This window comes from Chionomys nivalis, chromosome 3 (assembly GCF_950005125.1).
Source record: "Chionomys nivalis chromosome 3, mChiNiv1.1, whole genome shotgun sequence".
Taxonomy (NCBI): Eukaryota; Metazoa; Chordata; class Mammalia; order Rodentia; family Cricetidae; genus Chionomys; species Chionomys nivalis.
This window is the reverse complement of record NC_080088.1, coordinates 53900717-53918619: the sequence shown is the minus strand read 5'-3', so window position 1 is coordinate 53918619 and position 17903 is coordinate 53900717. Positions and strand designations below refer to the sequence as shown.

The 17903-nt window shown below is 37.2% G+C and overlaps 1 protein-coding gene across 2 annotated transcripts in view; it reads left to right on the top strand.

The window, feature by feature from the left end:
- Positions 1-17903, top strand: part of Alcam (activated leukocyte cell adhesion molecule) — a 171829-nt gene that overhangs the window by 146331 nt on the left and 7595 nt on the right. The window contains exons 7-14 of one of the 2 annotated variants that reach the window (XM_057764360.1): positions 550-677; positions 2324-2456; positions 6798-6910; positions 9641-9776; positions 9876-10009; positions 13168-13300; positions 15090-15128; positions 15419-15536. In XM_057764360.1, the coding sequence (XP_057620343.1) occupies positions 550-677; positions 2324-2456; positions 6798-6910; positions 9641-9776; positions 9876-10009; positions 13168-13300; positions 15090-15128; positions 15419-15536 (934 nt within the window). The remainder of the gene's footprint in view (positions 1-549; positions 678-2323; positions 2457-6797; positions 6911-9640; positions 9777-9875; positions 10010-13167; positions 13301-15089; positions 15129-15418; positions 15537-17903) is intronic. The other variant, XM_057764361.1, reaches the window with a different exon arrangement.

Here is a 17903-nt window from a genome sequence, read left to right as displayed (position 1 = left end):
CTGTGTGTTTGTGTGTGTTCATGGAATTAATTTTTTTAAGTAGATCTGGCCTCTTTCATGCTAAAAAATACTCCTGGTGTTGTTTAGCTCATGTCTCTTCATTTTACTTTTATTATTGTATAAGAAGGGCGTGATGGTATCCAGTAGCTTTAGTGGCTTTGCTATTCGATTTAGTCTTTCCAAGCTATAAGATTCATATAACACCATTCAATTTCCTTATAATGAAGTCACACGGTGAGATTGTTCTACTGGTCTTTTACACATAAAATAATTACAGTCATTGCCACCTCAGTTAAAGACATTTTGCTAAGAAGAAATTGATTTTTTTTTTTTATGTAACACGGTTCTTTGTAGTTTGCTCTAACTAAGATTAGTACTTGGTATAGCAAGTGGCTATTAACTTCAATCCCTCTATAAAAAGATACATTTAAGTAATTACCATTACTAGCTTCTCAAGAAAATTGTGTATAATTTAGTCATTTACATTGTATGCACAGAGTAATTTGGTACTTGACAAAAATGGTTAACTTCTGCTTGTGACTCCTGCAGATCCCACAGAGCAGGTGACAATACAAGTGCTGCCACCAAAAACTGCCATCAAAGAAGGAGACAACATCACTCTTCAGTGCTTGGGCAACGGCAACCCACCTCCTGAGGAGTTCATGTTTTACTTACCAGTAAGTGCTTAAGCATCGGTTGAACTTGACGACTATCATTTTGTCCTATTGTCTGGCTTCTAACTGGCATGAACAATTGCGTGTACTTGGGTAGCTAAAGTGAGAAGAACGGGTTATTCTTGGGAATAGAAAACACAAAACACCACCTGTAGAATTCCGTTGAAAGCTTTTGTAGCCCCATCCCCTGTCCTTTCTTCTTTTCCTTCTTGATGTTTAGAGAGTTCAGATGTAAAGAGGAAAAAGAGGCAACCACAGGAAACCATAGTTGCAGAAACTCAGGGTGTAATAAACCAAATAAGACACAAAATCTGCCCTTCAGAAGTAGATCATTGTAAAATCAAAAGACATGATTGCAAGTGGTCTAATGTGAATGAAGACCCATCCACCCGCAAGCTGCGCTGGACATGCTCAGATCTCTTAAAGCAAAGACAGTTCTGTTGTTTAGTTTAGCGAGATTGGTAGAATAATCCTGTGGATTCCTTATCACAGTACTTCTCATAGCTGAAAGTAATGGTCTGCATCCAGGATACTTTAGGAAATTTCTTTAAATATTTTCATGCATCGTGATTTGGAGCCTAACTGGAAGATAAGTGTTTTCACCACCTCCTTACTGAGGAAACCTATATGCTACCAAATAGTGCATTTATTTAGGAAAAACTGCACTAGTGAGATTACTATGAGTTTCCTCACAGCCTGGCTGGTGGTATTTCACAGTATCACCCACTGCATTACTGAGAACATCTGTACAAGAAGCTTCTCATAAAAGTAAATGTTGGCAGATAGCATTGTTTCTCCTATTAAATTTATATACTACCATTTTCTCATTTACAAATACAAGTTTTGAAACCAACTTTCTACTTTGACTATGGGGGATTTTGGAGCCTAACTTGTGTTCTGTCTTTAGAAATATGTCTGTTGATTGTCTCAGTTGCTGTTAGCATATACTCTTGCCCTCTCTATATTTGCTCTCCTCTGATTGATTCCTTTCTTTTGTTCATCTTCCTCCTTGATGCTCTTGCTCTTTTGTTGCTTTTCATTCTTCTCCCTGATTCCTTCATTTCTGTCTATCATTGTAATTTGGATAAATGACTGGCTTTCTCATCTGCTTGTTTGCTCTCTCTCTCTCTCGCTCTCTCTCTCTGAATGAAACTAATAGCCTTGCACATGCCAGGCAAGCTCCCTGCCACTAAGATACATCTCCATTCTTCAGTTCATTGAGACAGTCTCACTATATAGCCCAGTCTCTCCTCAAACTTGCAATCCTGCTCCCAACACCTGAATGCTGCAAGTAAAGGTGTATATCCCAAGACCCAGTTCATGTTTTCTTTAAGAATTCCTCTAATATATTTATTGGTGTATATATAGGGGGAAATGCGTATATAAAAACACTGCTTTAAAATTCAAACTGAAGCTATGCTCAAAAAAATAAATATCAATAAAATATAAAATATTCCTTCAAAATTTAGTGCCAAGCTACTAAATGTTTCTCGGATGTTTGTAGAACAAATTTAAATCATTTTTGTCTAATCAAAAACTTTGGTCACTTTTTTCTCATATCTGAGAAAATTGTACCATCCTCAAGAATTATAATCGTTCTCATTGTTGCTACCAAGTGTAACCTTCTGACATTTTGCCTCCATCCAAAGGGACAGCCTGAGGGAATAAGAAGCTCAAATACTTACACACTGACAGATGTGAGGCGCAATGCCACAGGAGACTACAAATGCTCGCTCATCGACCAAAAAAGCATGATTGCTTCAACAGCCATCACAGTTCACTGTAAGTCACCTCCTCCGAACCTGCTGCACCTCAAAGGCATCTGATAATATTACCTAGCTAACTTTTCTAAGTGCAGACTTATATTTCTTAAGCAGTTTGGTTTCCATTCGACACTGAATCTTGTGTGAGTCTGAGAACTGCAAAGTTGTCGATGATAAAATCCTTTTTCTAAATGCCTTCAGTTTGTTGTAACACTAAGTAATTTGGATATGATCTTTAAATAACTCATTATATATTGAAATATATGTATACTGAATATATAAATATATACGTATAATATGCATAATTTATTTCATGCAGTTCTGGAGATGGAACCCAGGGCTTTGTACATGCTAAGTAAGCATTCTGCTACTGAGCTAAACCCCTAAGCTCTCTTTAGATATTCTTGATATTAACAAGATTTGCATTTTACCAGGAAGAATGTAGATTATATATCTCATTTTTAAATTACCGAATAATATTAGCACTCAGATCCAGGCAATACGAAGTTACTACATATTCAGCACTGGGAGATGAAGTAGAGGTGACTAAGAGCTAAAGCGTAATAAATTGTTGGAAAGTTAACCTCTTCAAAAATCACCTTGAGTGACACCTTTTATTAAATTTTAATCTACTTGAAGGACTCCAGAGGCTACAAAATTATATTTAGTCCCAAAGAATACTATAGGGAAAAAGATCCATTAAGAACAGCCATGTGGAGAGCTGGGAAATGGCTTAGTGGTTAAGAGCACTTCTTGTTCTTGCAGATAACCCGGGTTCAGTTCCCTAGCACTCAAATGGAGGCTCAAGTATTTATAACTCCAGTGCTGAGGTCCCAATGCCTTCTTCTAACCTCAGAGGTTACCAGTCACACACATGTCTGACATACATACATGCAAGCAAGAATCTCATCAACACAAAATAATGAAATAAAGAAATCTTCCAAAAATGAAAAGACCAGCCATGAAACTTCAGTGACTTCTTTTTTATATAAATCACAAAAATTGATATTGCTCACGTATCAGATGCTTCTTAAAAGTAATGATTTTTTTTATTGACACTGCCACATATTTTAGAATAGCAGTGCCTCTTGTTTAGGGATGTGTGAAAGGCTGAATGAACTTTTCAGACAACAATGTAATGAGAAAGATTTCTCCTAGAAATGATCTGCCATAGTCCTACAGAGCACGAGGTGACTTGGCTTTGTTTTGTTTTGTGAATGAGATTTGGCAGTAGTGAAGACAGGGTACTGAAGAGTAACAGAGAGAATGGCCTGGAGTCTAGTATAGGGGTTTCTGCAGCACAGGGATTTTGAGGAACTCAAAACATCTGCAAGCTTTAAGCACAGGACCTAGGCTGTCCACCTTGACCACATTCCCTGAAAGCAAACACCAAGAATTTGTCAAAAAGCATCACTAGAGAACAATGTGGAGGACCTGGAGCTCACAAACAGTCAGAATGGAATTTGCTTAGACAGAGGAAAGGAAGAAAACAAAGTCAAAAAAATTTAAAAGAAACTGCTCTAAGCCCATGCTGCTGTGTCCTCAATTTACAATGTTTGGAAAACATACAGGTAAGGAACTGAAGCTGGGAGGGAGACACAGGAGGGCTCAATGGGGAATAATACAACCATATGGTGGCTTTTCATGCCTGAGGAGACCTGATGATAACAGTGAAGTACTGAAAACTGTTCGCAGCCAAGACCTTTCTTTGTTTCTCTGTCCTCATGCTCCGAACAATGGTACTGTTTTTCCCCTCTCTGTGGGCCAGTCACTCATGGGACCACTTATCTAACTCCGTTCTATGATGGAAATTAAAAGAACACAGCCTACAAATACAATACCTGTGAAGAGTCATCTGATATCCCTGTCAATCATACTTTGGGACTAGTTTCCGATATTCCAGTTCCTTAGACTTGTGCTTATGGTTGAGAGATGTTAGGTACACAGACACACAGAGTCCTTAGAGGGGAGAGCTGTTCTGTGTATGGTATGTAGAATAGGCAGGGAGGGCTGGACTACAGACTACAAGGATGAAGACATGGTGGCAGCCACATCATACCTCAATGATACTTTATAGCAGGAAGGAAACTCAAACAAAGTATGAGGAAGGGTAATTGCATTTGGTGCATTTTATTATTCTAATGCATTCTTGTTTTCATAGATAGACTGGAACATTGGTCTCAGGGTCTGAGCATCTTCTTAAGGGCTAAAGAATGATTATACTCATCATCATGTTATTCTACAGGATATTCTAACATGAAAATTATATTTTGCCCTTTTATCTTTGGCTCCTTGTTTCACAAAGGTGGGATTTGTTTCCCTTTCAAACACAATTAAGCAAAATGTTAGTGGAGAAGCAAGATCCATATACGCACAGGGATGCAGACCAGACCTCACAAGGACACCATATTCCAACAGTCCTGAGTTACTGTTAAAACAGTGGCTCTTCCTCTGCCAGATCTGACAGAGATGCTTCATTGGAGCATTCGAAGTCAATTTTATCCTTTAAAATCATGTGTCTTCTCAATGACAACCTCTTGACTCTACTGACAAAGGCTCCCAAGTTTCCCTTCCTTTAGTTTTCAAACAAACATTCTAATGAAACCACTTTTCTACAAGACAGCAGAGCTATTAACATTAGCATAAAGTAGAAAATATGTGATTCCATCACTCATTTATTAACCATGTCAAAGAGTCTTGATATGCCAGGTCCTGTGGATAGGCCAGAGGAAATCAAGAAATGAACATCACTCTTATGATGTGTACTACTTTATAGCAAAGACAACCACTAAAAATGGCATTGTTGGGGTTGAGGAAATACCTGAGTCAGTACATTACCTAATCATGAGGACTTGAGTTCTAGTCTCCAGCAATCAAATAAAAAGCCATCTCTAGGTAGAAGTCTGCAAGCCAAGAAATGGGGAGGAAATATAGGGTGGGGAGATAGAGACCACCAGATCTCTGGAGCTCTTTGGCCCCCCAGTGTAGGCAAATTGATGATTTTCAGGTTCATGATTAAAGACTATCTTTAAAAATAAAAATGGAGAAATATAGGAAGACAGCTGACATTGACGTCTGGCCTCTATATACCTGCACCTAAGTACATAATACCCATATGCGCATGTACACACACACCAACAAGTTATTACCATATCCATACATCATGCATATTCCTTTTAAAGAATGACACAGAAAATGATTGGCAAACTGTAATGAAATCATAAAAGAGAGACAAAATGCACAAAAGAACTCCTGGTCTAAACTTAACTCTATAGTTAGATATACATTGTATGTATGAGTTACAAACATTAGTACTAAATTACTCAACACTGAGCAGCCTGATGAGCTATCTCACCTTTTGGGTTTTGTCCACATGGAAAGGATTATGCTGTGTCCTCACCTACCAAAGCACTTAATTATCAAGGAGACTACAACAGTGTCTTATACAAAGCCCCTCTTCTTTGAAATAAGTTTGATTTAGTTCTCTTTACTCCTGCAAGTGTTTACTTATGCTATGGCTTAGTAGTAGTTCAACAGGTAATTACGGAGACCTGAATGTATAATAGATTTGTTACTGGGTTCTGACGTCATAACTAATGCACTGAAGTGGAGTGTGTAGTACCGATGACTTGTTGTCAAGTCATCATTGTGTATGGATCTTCCATTGGTGCCTAGAACATAGGAGCTTTAGGACAGTATATGTTCAATTGAATTGAATTTTCTTCCTACAAATAATATTATAAGTTTTATATTTAAGAAATCATTTTTCCATCTGAAAGACTCTACATACTTAGACATGCTTATCCTTGCATTTTTAAGATTATCTGTTGAAAGAGTCCCTAATAATAAGTCTTATTCAAAATTTCAACTGCATGGAAAATGGAATCGCATTTCAAAAATAATTCAACTATTTGTCAATTTTCTCTGAGAAACATTTGCACTATCTCATAGTTTTCCCATTTATCACCTGCTGTCTAAATATATGTGATTTTCCACTGCAATGCCTTATCAACTGCTTTTTGTGTTTACCTACTCATTCTTCTTTCCTTCCTGAAGTGAGCTGATTTTTTTCTTAAGGTGATAAGTTCCACCAGAAATATTTACGTGAACCCCAAACATCAATTACGTTAACTAAAAATCAGTGCATATTCAGTTCAGTCGTCCATGTGTTTGTCCAAGTTGGCATCAATGCTGGCTTGTAAGGCTAAGCAGAATCTTCTGCAGTCCAGTTGTCTTACACGCATAAGTCAGTTCTGATATTCAAGTATGCTAGAAGAAAAATGATTTTTATTCTTATGTTTACTATATTGCCTTCTTGTAGTTTTCAATTCAAGCAGGTTTTTTTTTTCCTATCTCACAGATTTGGATTTATCCTTAAACCCAAGTGGGGAAGTGACCAAGCAGATCGGCGATGCCCTGCCTGTGTCATGCACAATATCTGCCAGTAGGAATGCGACCGTGGTGTGGATGAAAGTGAGTCCAGATCTTTGCTGCTTCCCTGCTGCTTAGGATGAGTTCTTTTTAGCACCCTTTGTATTTTGCTTTACATTCTAGTGTGCATGTTTATGCCTGGCTTATATGCTCACATCTAGGTGCTATTTCGCACCTCTCCTCTCTAGTGTTTGTCAAACCACAGTAAATTGTAGAGGCACTCAGCTGCACTGTGGCATTGCTAATGGATGGGTTGGAGCTTAGCTTGGTGTGTTGCTTTATGATTATATAATGAAGAGCGATCCACCATGCATGCGCACACACAAGCACATGCAATTATGTACTTTAAGGATGAACATTTTATAGTACATTTTAACTGCCAATATTTTGACATCCTGCCGGGTAGCATCTCTGTGAAAAAATGCAGCCCGTTCACTACTTTTCCCATCATTTATATTGAAATCCAGGCAGATAAATCAGAAAACTTACATGTGAGAGTAGAGGCTCAAGTTCAGACTTTCTGGAGCATGACCATTGTGCTGCAGTTACACCATACTTGCCTTCCCTTTGGTGCTGAGAAAACTTTTCAATCTCTAAAAGCAGGTCCTTCTGAATGATTAGCTTTTTGATACTAAGTGACCCTTTCACCTTTAGACCTTAGGAAGCAACTAGAACACACTATCATCTTTCTTGGGATTTCCTTTGTGAGCTCATATAGTCATGTAACTCTAAGACAAAGACTGTGACTTGGGACTCAGTCATTTCTACATTTGTCGAGTGGGAAAGGAGCATGATAATTGGTGCTTTGAGTCAAGCTTGTCCTTAAAGCAGAAGTCTATGTCCATGGTACCACTGTTTACAACTTTGGCTAGTGTTCCCCAACACTCATCGTAAGCATGGACAAGGTTATGAGAAAATAAATATCCACATAATTTGAAACAGGGGTTAAGATTAGCTTATAATAATCATGCTGATGTGGGATTTTCCTTCGTATGCTGTGAATATGTTTTATTAATGTTAGTTAATTAATAAAGGTCATTTGGGCAATGGCTTAGTAGAGAAAAGACAGGCAGGAAATCAGAACAGAGAGAGAGTGAATAGGTGGAGTCAGAGAAACGCCATGTTGCTGCCGAAGGAGGACACACCAGAACTATACCTGGTAAGCCACAGTCTTGTGGTGATACACAAAATAATAAAAATGACTTAATTTAAGATGTAAGAGCTAGATAAGAGTACACTAGAGTCATTAGCCAAACAGTGTTGTAATTAACATAGTTTCTGTGTGATTATTTGTGTCTAAGCAGTCAGAAAATGAAAGAGCAGTCTCCACCTACATCATGAAGGAATTTTCTTACTAGAACTTCTTCTTGACAAAATATTATTGTATTGTAGTCTAAATGCTAGACTCACTCTCTCTCTCTCTCCCACCCTCCCCTCTCCTCTCTCTGAAAAATTGTCTCACTCACTGACCTCAGACTAGCGGTGTAGACCCAGCTGGGCTCTGACTTCTGTATGCTGGGATTAAAGGCATGTACCTCCACACCCAGGATTCTCCCATTCTTAGAACAGTTTCTTTCACTTTCTCTTAGGCACAATCTTTTCACCGTTTGTTCTTCTCTTGGATAATTACACCACCACTCCTTATCGTCCTTATGTAACATGTATAGTGCTTAATGGTCACAAAGCTAGAAAACGTACAAGCAAGTAGAATAGTCAATGAATTTGAGAACTAAGTCAACTACTTTAAACATTAAATTCAGTTACTCCTATTGGTTGAACCTTAATGTCATTATTGCTCAGCAACATTCTTACTCAATGTTAGTTGATAGGAAATTGAGAAGAAAAAAATTCTAGTGTACAAAACCCTATAATCTTAGACTTTTGTCTTATCTGTTTTTTAACTTAAATTCCTAAAAATATGATTATCTTCTGATGTCAAGTAACTTTTTAAAAAAATTAAATGTTTTTCTTTTTAGAAATTAGAATAGTTGTCTCGAAACAACAAAAAAAAGGAAAAGTAAGAAGCATAAAAAGATTCTGTTACTGAATTTTTCCATATTTTTTATCATTTTATAATGAAACACCAGTGTTGATGGTCATTCAGATCAGATAAGTCTTGAGCATTTATGCCTAGCCCTGTTCCATGAATGGCTTATGAAACAGTCCTAACAGTAAGTAGGGACTGACATTTGAGACTTTTCTCAATATAAACCCATTGCACTATTGATATAGTTACATCCTTCAAACAATTAGATAAGGTAAGAGTAAGAGCCCATTTCCCCATATATATATGGATATATTAGTGTGTGTATGTGTGTTTGTGTTGTGTGTCTGTGTATTCACAATTGTGGGGCTGGAGAGATAGCTCAGTAAGAACTCAATCCCTTTATTCAATGCACAAGGATCTTGTGGTAATCCCCAGCACCCACCAGATATTACTGTGTGTCTGAAACCCCCAACATTGGCGTTCAGAGACAGACTGATTCCTTGAGCTCCTGAGCCAGCCATCCCAGTTGAAAATGCAAGCTTCTGGTTCAGTGAAAGACCCCATCCCAAGTCAATAAGACAGATGATACTAGAGCAAGACAAGGGATGACCTGCTTTGATCCCCATACACTCATACACAGTGTAGTCATCCACACATCTAGGTACATGTACCACAGATTTAAACCGCATCCGTGCACACACACACACGTCACTCACAGTGACTAAAAATAAAAATAAATAGAAACAAAAGCTGTGCCCTCTGAAGTAATGCACTCTGCGTTACAGGATAATATCAGGCTTCGATCAAGCCCATCATTTTCTAGCCTTCATTATCAGGATGCCGGGAACTACGTCTGTGAAACGGCTCTTCAGGAGGTGGAAGGGCTGAAGAAAAGGGAATCACTGACACTCATTGTAGAAGGTAATGAATTGAATCAGCAGCATTTTTTTCTTTAAGAATTTGATATTTTGTCTCTTTTAATATTTCAATTATAACATCTCAATTGTAACAATATTTTAGGAAAACCTCAAATCAAAATGACCAAGAAAACTGACCCCAGTGGCCTGTCTAAAACCATAATTTGCCATGTGGAAGGGTTTCCGAAACCAGCTATCCAGTGGACCATTACTGGCAGTGGAAGCGTCATAAACCAAGCAAGTATTTTTCTTCCTCAGTGCTGCCCCTGGTCCCAAGCTGAGTTTTATTTAGGTAACTGAAGTGTGGGCTGGTTTGGTTACCATATGAAATATGCAACATATTTTCAGAGAAAGTGCTTGCTGACATCTTAATCTTCTCTGAAGGAGAGCGTGCATCAAAGAACACATTTAAATCCCAGGTCCAAGCATTTAATCCCCAAACCACTAAGTTGTGGTATCTGCTTTTAAAAGAATTAATACTGGATGCTTCTCCATGGTCATTAATTCCTGAGGAACGGATAATTAAATCATTAAGGTATATACTTTTCTGCGCCATAAAATGTACAAGTAGCCACCATTAGTTTGCCTGTTTACACATGTTTAAAGGATATAGCTTATTGAATCTGGACTCCAGAGGTAGTGACCCACATAGTCACTGCTTGGAAATACATGGTCCAGTTTGCTGATTAGAGGGCTAGGACCAGAACAAGAATAACCAAATGTGACATCTAGGCTATACATGATGTTAATCTACATGTAATGTCTGTAACCTTTGTAAGATACTCCATTAACCATAAAGATTTTCAGCTTACACATGCTGTGAATATTTTCTTCTTAATACAAAGTCAGACACAGAAAGAGAGAGACAATAAGACAGAGAGAACAAACCAGCCTATTAAAGGGTACAGGGCTTTAATCCCATTAATTAATCTCTTTGGGTGCTACTATAACGTTATTTAAATTTTCTCTGTAGTGGTTCTCATGTCTGCTTAGATCTTTAGAGCCGGTCAAAGAGCCACAGGACATGGACTCTCCATTTAAGGTTTCAGCAGACACATATAAAGCAAAAAGTTGCAAATGAATTTTAAGCTGAAAACTCCACATTCCCCTGTGGAGAAGTGAGCCACTGGTTCAGCTCATATAATATCATTTGCTAAGCATGGTGGATCTGGGCTCTTTGTGAGTCATACAGATATATTTGCATTTGCTCAAGAGCAGAGAGCCCTCAGAGTGGTCACGCTTGAAGCCAATGACTCCTTACTTGATTAAACACATTTTGAGACACTCAGGTAAAAAGTCCATTCCTGGGAGGGCAGGGAGACAAGGAGACCATCACGTCTGAGAAGATGCATGCTTCTTTATTCGGAATAAAGACCCGAATTGCTGACAATGTGAAGAAGTACTTTATAGAATCGGATGCTAAAAGTAACATGCTCAAAGAATATAAATGTTTCCTCCCTGCTCTGCTGTTTTTCCCTCTTGTTCAGTTAAGTGCCATTGAAAAAGAACCTGTAGGTACTGGTAATGCTGATATGGAAAGTAGAAAGAAAGCACACATAAATCTGATGCATAAATGAATATAATAATGTAAAAGGTCATGCTAGAAGGAAGTAAATTTTTTAGAGACTGAAGTAGCAAGCACAAAGACTTGGGGAGAACAGCAGGTACACGTACCACAAGGATAGAAACAATCATGCCATTTTTCATTGTCACAGAGAAGGACTTGCATCTGGCCTCAGGGATGATAGGGTATTTTTCTTGTTCTAAGTCTGAGATGATCCATCCATAATATTGTATTTGCTCCCCCCTCCAAAGCATGATGAACCTACAAGTATACAACCAGGAGGTAGCTCCCGGGAAACAGAGGCTATTGCATACCTACCCTATAGACAGTTACAGTATAGTTAAGAATAAAACCAGGGGAGGAAAATATAGGCCACAGTTCAAGTTAGTGACCAAGAAAATATTAAATGCATGCTGGCTTGACTTGTGCTGGATTTGTGTCTAATCCCAAGAATGAACCTACTACATTCTTTATTTTTTTTAATTTTCAAATCCTCTTTTAAAAAGATTTTTTTAGGCAATATGTATACTTTTTATGTTTTTCCCTATTTTTATTGAAAATAAATTTTTCACACAATATATTCTGAATATAGTTCTACAGTTTCCCTCCTCCAACTCTCCTTGATTCTCCTCACCTCCACTTCCACCAAATCTATGCCCTTTCTTTTCATCTCTCACTCAGAGGCAAGCAGACATCTAAAAATAACAGGAAAATAAATTAAGATAAGATAAAATAAAACAAACAAACTGGGTCATGACCAAACAAGTAAAATAAAGAGCATAAAAACTACATAAATGGGCCAGGCAGTGGTGGCGCACGCCTTTAATCCCAGCACTTGGGAGGCAGAGGCAGGCGGATCTCTGTGAGTTTGAGACCAGCCTGGTCTACAAGAGCTAGTTCCAGGACAGGCTCCAAAACCACAGCGAAACCTGTCTCGAAAAAAACAAACAAACAAACAAAAAAAACCTACATAAATGCATAGGCATAAGTTCTCACTGCAGAGATCCCATAAAAACACAACTTCAGAAACCATAATATGTACCCCAAAACAAAATAGCCTGTATAGTTTTTTAAACAAACCTCCAAAAAACGGGGTACTGATCTAAATAGAAAATTCTCAAAAAATGAAACACAAATAACTAAGAAACACTGCTACTGCATTGTTTCTTACATTTGAAGGTCACACATCCAGAGATGCCCCCATCTGTGTCTCAGGACCATCAAATGCATTTTAGTTAAGCCTTATGTCACCACTAAAGGATCTACTTTTTTTTTTATTTAGCACAGGGAAGTTCTGAGAGAAACGATGGTTTTATTTACCCATAAACAATTATTATATTCCTTGAGCTTTGATAAAAGATTTAAGGTAAGAGAATAGATACCCATTTTGCAAAGAATTAAGATAATAGAATAGATGTTTACAGCAAAGAAAAAAAAAGCCCATTGACCATATCCACAAATAATTAAATGCTAATATTCCCTGAAAGGAAGCTAGTGATTACAATGACTAATAACATGCTTTGAAATAAGTATCATGGGAAAAGCTTAACTGACACTGAGCATCTATCAAAAAAGAAAAGCTCGATGGATGTGTTAAAATTCCAAGACAATCATAGACAGACAGGTCCCGTTATTGCTTTACTAATCTCTTTTCTGCCCACCGTAACCATAAAGCAGTAGAGGACCTGGATGGTCCTTATCTGTAGTTTCCCCATACTCTTAAGAAACAGACAGAAGGACAGCACACCTTCCCTGTGTCATCTACTACTGTTCTGTCCCAGACTTGTAAAATGCTTTTCCATTTCTAAACTCATCTTCCTTCTTCTTCCAGACAGAGGAGTCTCCTTATATCAATGGCAGGTATTATAGTAAAATTATCATTTCCCCTGAGGAGAATGTTACACTAACTTGCACAGCAGAAAACCAACTGGAGAGAACAGTAAACTCCCTGAATGTCTCTGCGAGTGAGTATTTCATTTCTGGCATTAAAACTGTAAGAAAATTTGAAGTTATTCTTCATTAGCTTTACATCTTCAGTCCCATCTCCCTGTACTGCATCATGGTAAGTCTCATACATTTGTTTTGCATTTGATATCATCGCCATAAGGTTACTTTTCTTTTTTTCCTGGTTTCCATTCTACTACCCTTGTTTTCACAGTTTAAGTTACTTCATATATTAGGACTCAGACCCTTTTCCCTAACACAGAAATCCTCCCAAACGCAAGGAAGAATAAGAAATGGGAGGCTTTTATTTAATCCATGCTGAGGATACAAAGTCAGATAGCTCAATAATTATCTTAAGGCACTTTTGTAAATTACACATTAGATAAATTTTTAATTCTGCTATTAGTTTGCATTACAATTTATTGTATTTTTATCCTACCCTTACTTTATACAGAAATGCCATAAATTTGACCAATTAACAAATTAGTAGGGTAAAAAAAGACATGAGAATTAATGAACTCAGCTTGGAAAAGTTTCCCTTGTCTCATCAGTTTTGAATCATAATGGAAATAAATGAAATTATCTTAGATAAAACTGAAGAATCTGTCAGTATTGAAATCCTAGTTTATATATTTTTGAGGGAGAAAAACATTTTGAAAAATATGATTTATTGGAAAATTAGAAGCCATTTTCATTTCTGTTACTATTCCTGTTGCTGTTACTATGGCAACCCTAAATCAGTACTGGCCCAGAGTAAAGTTCACTTTTAGACAGGATGTTAGCTGACCTGCTGCCAAATGTTTATTTCTTGATCAGTTGGAATCCTTGCATTAGTATGTTATGAATACAATAAATAGGAATTTGTAGGACAAAACAATTTCAAAAGATAATGGCCCCTAACAGATGGACTAGAATATAAAGGCCCAGTGGATTAGCTGTAGAGCAAAAGTAAACGAAATTAAAATACAGTCATTGACTTCTCGCAATGCAATTCTGTGAGTATTGATTTGTACTATCTAGAGAGAACTTATCCTTTTGCATTTTTTAACTAAAAAGGTATTTTTATCACTAACCTATTGAAAGAGATACTTCAGCTTTTTCTCCGTATTTGAAACAATCACTTCAAACTTTGTACCCCCTGAGTACTTAACACCCAGAATTTTCTCCTACATCGTAGGGAATTCTGATGCAGACTCAGGCACACTGAAGAACATTTGTGTAATTTAATGATAATCCACAAGAGCACTGAGTTTTAACTGTACTAAGATCATAGCACAATCAGAAACTTGCAAGTCTAGCAAACATCACATAGGGTAGGGTGCTGCATAATGTCTCGAGCACCCCACTTATAACCTCCACCCCACATCCTTCTTTGAGAACCTAATTAATAGTAGTGTCCTTGATTTTAGAAAATGAAAATGAATTCTCCTAAGCATGGGGAGAAGAGTTGAGAGACACAACATTGTAGACTTCATAGGGGCCAACTTGTTTCTCCTAAAAAGAAGTTCTAGTGAAAGATATAGACAATAGGAAATTAATATAGATTTTAGATAAATACCATAACTTGTTGGTTGTAAATTTTCTCCAATAGATTCAAACATTTACATTTTAACTACTTTCCTTAAAACAAGATTAATTCCTTTGTAGGGATGTTCTTGCTCTATCCAGTGTGGTTTTCCTTTTCTTTACCCTTAGTTGTAGAATAGCTGTTTTAACTAAGTATTATTACATCATACTATAATGGTAAAGGTGGCTTTCACTTATCAACAAATTTTGTTTTTAATTTCATATTAACATTTTTCATTTCAGTAAGTATTCCAGAACACGATGAGGCAGACGATATAAGTGGTAGGTACTATACTGCAGACTCGACTCTCCTTCCTTGACTATCAGCTCAAGATCTATGAAGTGTCCCTGTATGAGTGATTTTCTTAGCTGTCCAAATTTGACTTGAATTACAATATCAAATGAGACAAGATAGTCAAAGTTCTAAACTTTTCACCCTTTAAAATCACCAGTTTGCATGTCAATCATGATAGTGAGTCTTAGTCATCATTAATAAGTTAGAACGACACCAACTTCATTTCAAACTCTTTAGCACTGGCTGTAATTGCACGGATTTTTCTTCTTTCTTGTAGATGAGAACAGAGAAAAGGTGAATGACCAGGCAAAACTAATTGTGGGAATTGTAGTTGGTCTCCTACTCGCTGCGCTCGTGGCTGGTGTCGTCTATTGGCTCTACATGAAGAAATCCAAGTAAGTTGCACAAAGGGATTCTTGGTCTTCACCGCCTCCAACTTGGATAATCCAACGTGCTGATTGTGCCTACCCCTGCTGTGGGCATAATGTCTATAATAATACAGACACAGCCTCCAATTGGGCATACCATGCTTTGTTTTACTTTGCAGTGACTATAGGACTAACATCAGGGGTGTGGCCTGAGATGTACTTGTGTCTCCTTATCTTTCTTAGTCAGCATTCTGAACGCTGCCACTTTTGCTAGTGTCATTGCTTTCTGCATGGGTAGATTTGTTTCTTAAGCACACACTGCCTAAATGAAAAACATCCTAAACTTTTTGTTTGAAGTTGATGGAGAATAGTTAAAAAAAAAAAGAAGTTACATATTTCAGGGATTGTGAATGACTGTGAGTGTCTGATCTGACCATAAAGTAACTCCACTGAAGTGAGGCTGTCTCCCTCTATTCTAACTGAATAACTTTATTCCACGTAAAGACCTAATTAAGATGTGGAAACATCATTACGTTGGCCTTAATGAAAACACTGATTAGACAGAATACTACAAGTGCATTTAAGACACTTTAGATAAGTTTAAATTAAAAAATGATTGAAATCATAAGGTACACCATGCAAGACAGACCTTAAAGATCATCTGACAGTGATTTTACCGAATATCTGGTTAAACTGATGAAAATGATCAGAAAGTAGATGTCAGCCACTCCGTATTAGTCAAGATTCAGGTGCACATAATTTCTATAAGATCTACGCATCCTCCACATCAGGCTGGTGGCACTCCATATGAGTTCGCAGTGTCTACATTGCCAGCACAAGGGGACATGGAGTCCCGTATTTTGCATGTTTTGAAAGGCTTTAAAATAATATTTTATAAGCGAATAACTGTTTTTATGACAGAATATCTATAGCTGATACCAAGCTGTAACATAATTTTAGGCTTTCACTATGTCTGAGTTAATCCCTCTAAAGAGTCAAAAAATATATTTTATGAAGAGAGAGAGTTAAAAGATAAGTAAGCTCAAACCTATAGTCTTAACTTCATCCTATAAACATGTCCATTTTAATCTGAGTGGAGTTTCCTGGCAGGGAGGCACAGCTGGAAAATGTAATTGTAACAAAGCATACATTAACTGCTCACAATACATCTGTAAAGTAGACACCAGTGTTATTCATATTTTAACTATGAAAGAGACTTTCTTGTGATGGCTAATTATAGTGGGCAGAATTATTTGTCTTACAGTAATGATAAGGCCTTACCAAATCTCATGATGCTTTGTAGGCTTTTTCTATAAAAATTTTTTCTGTTGTGTTTGTGACTGATATGCATGATGTCCATTCCCATATGGAGCCATGGTCACTCCTCTTTATACAGTTAAATAAATTTCAAACCCTAAGAGAACTCTTAATATTTTAGTCATGTTAATGGCCAATGTCTCATCAGACATCAAATATCTCCTGAATAAAAGTGTGTCTGTGTGTTACGTGAACTGTTACATGTAGCAACCAAAAAAACTCAAATCACAGATAAATAAATGCTGGACACTTTGTTTAACAATGTGATTAGGTTAGACCTCAAACATTCCCTTTAAAGTCTGTCATTAAATTAAAGGCCAGTCCTAACATGTGACTGCTACTTATTTGAAAGATGTGCCAGATTTGGTAGACTTAATACTATTGGTAATCAATGTAATAAACTGCAGCTCTCATCATTTCAAGAAGAATGTGTGGGATGCTTCAGATTTCTAGGTGCCCTTAATCCCTTCCCGAATCTCTAGAATAAGCTGACTTTTGTGCACTATGAGTCAGTGTTAACCCCTTAAGCCACTGACAGAGGAAGTGCAGACTCATCATTTCAGTTCAGAATCCCCAAGACCAATTTTTGCAATGCAGTTAGCAAAGCAATGGAGATTTAACAACACTGGAGAGATGGTCTTTGAATTAGTTACGATAAATATCATTGGGAAAATAAGAGAATCAGGTTTTTTTATTTCAAAGTATAATTAAAGAGTATATTCATTTGTATATTTAGTGTTTTCTCATATTCCATATAAATTCATATATGTTTGCTACTTCATCAGTACTACTTTTCAATTAAGATTCCAGATGTGACTTTACCTTTGTGCATTTTGCATCCTCCCATGGGGGAGTAACATGCCACAAATTCAGGTATCCCTCCATTTGTATTAAAGATGGGGCTATCCAAGTTTGGATCTTCTTTTCTTTTCATTTCTTGCTCTTTTTTTGCACTTAAAATTTGGCAAGCATCCAGAAGAGAAAAACAAAAAGAAAATGCCCCGTTATTCTTTCAAACCATAAATAAGAAACTAAAAGGGACCTAGGATAAAGAGGAAATGTTGGCGTATCTAGCTA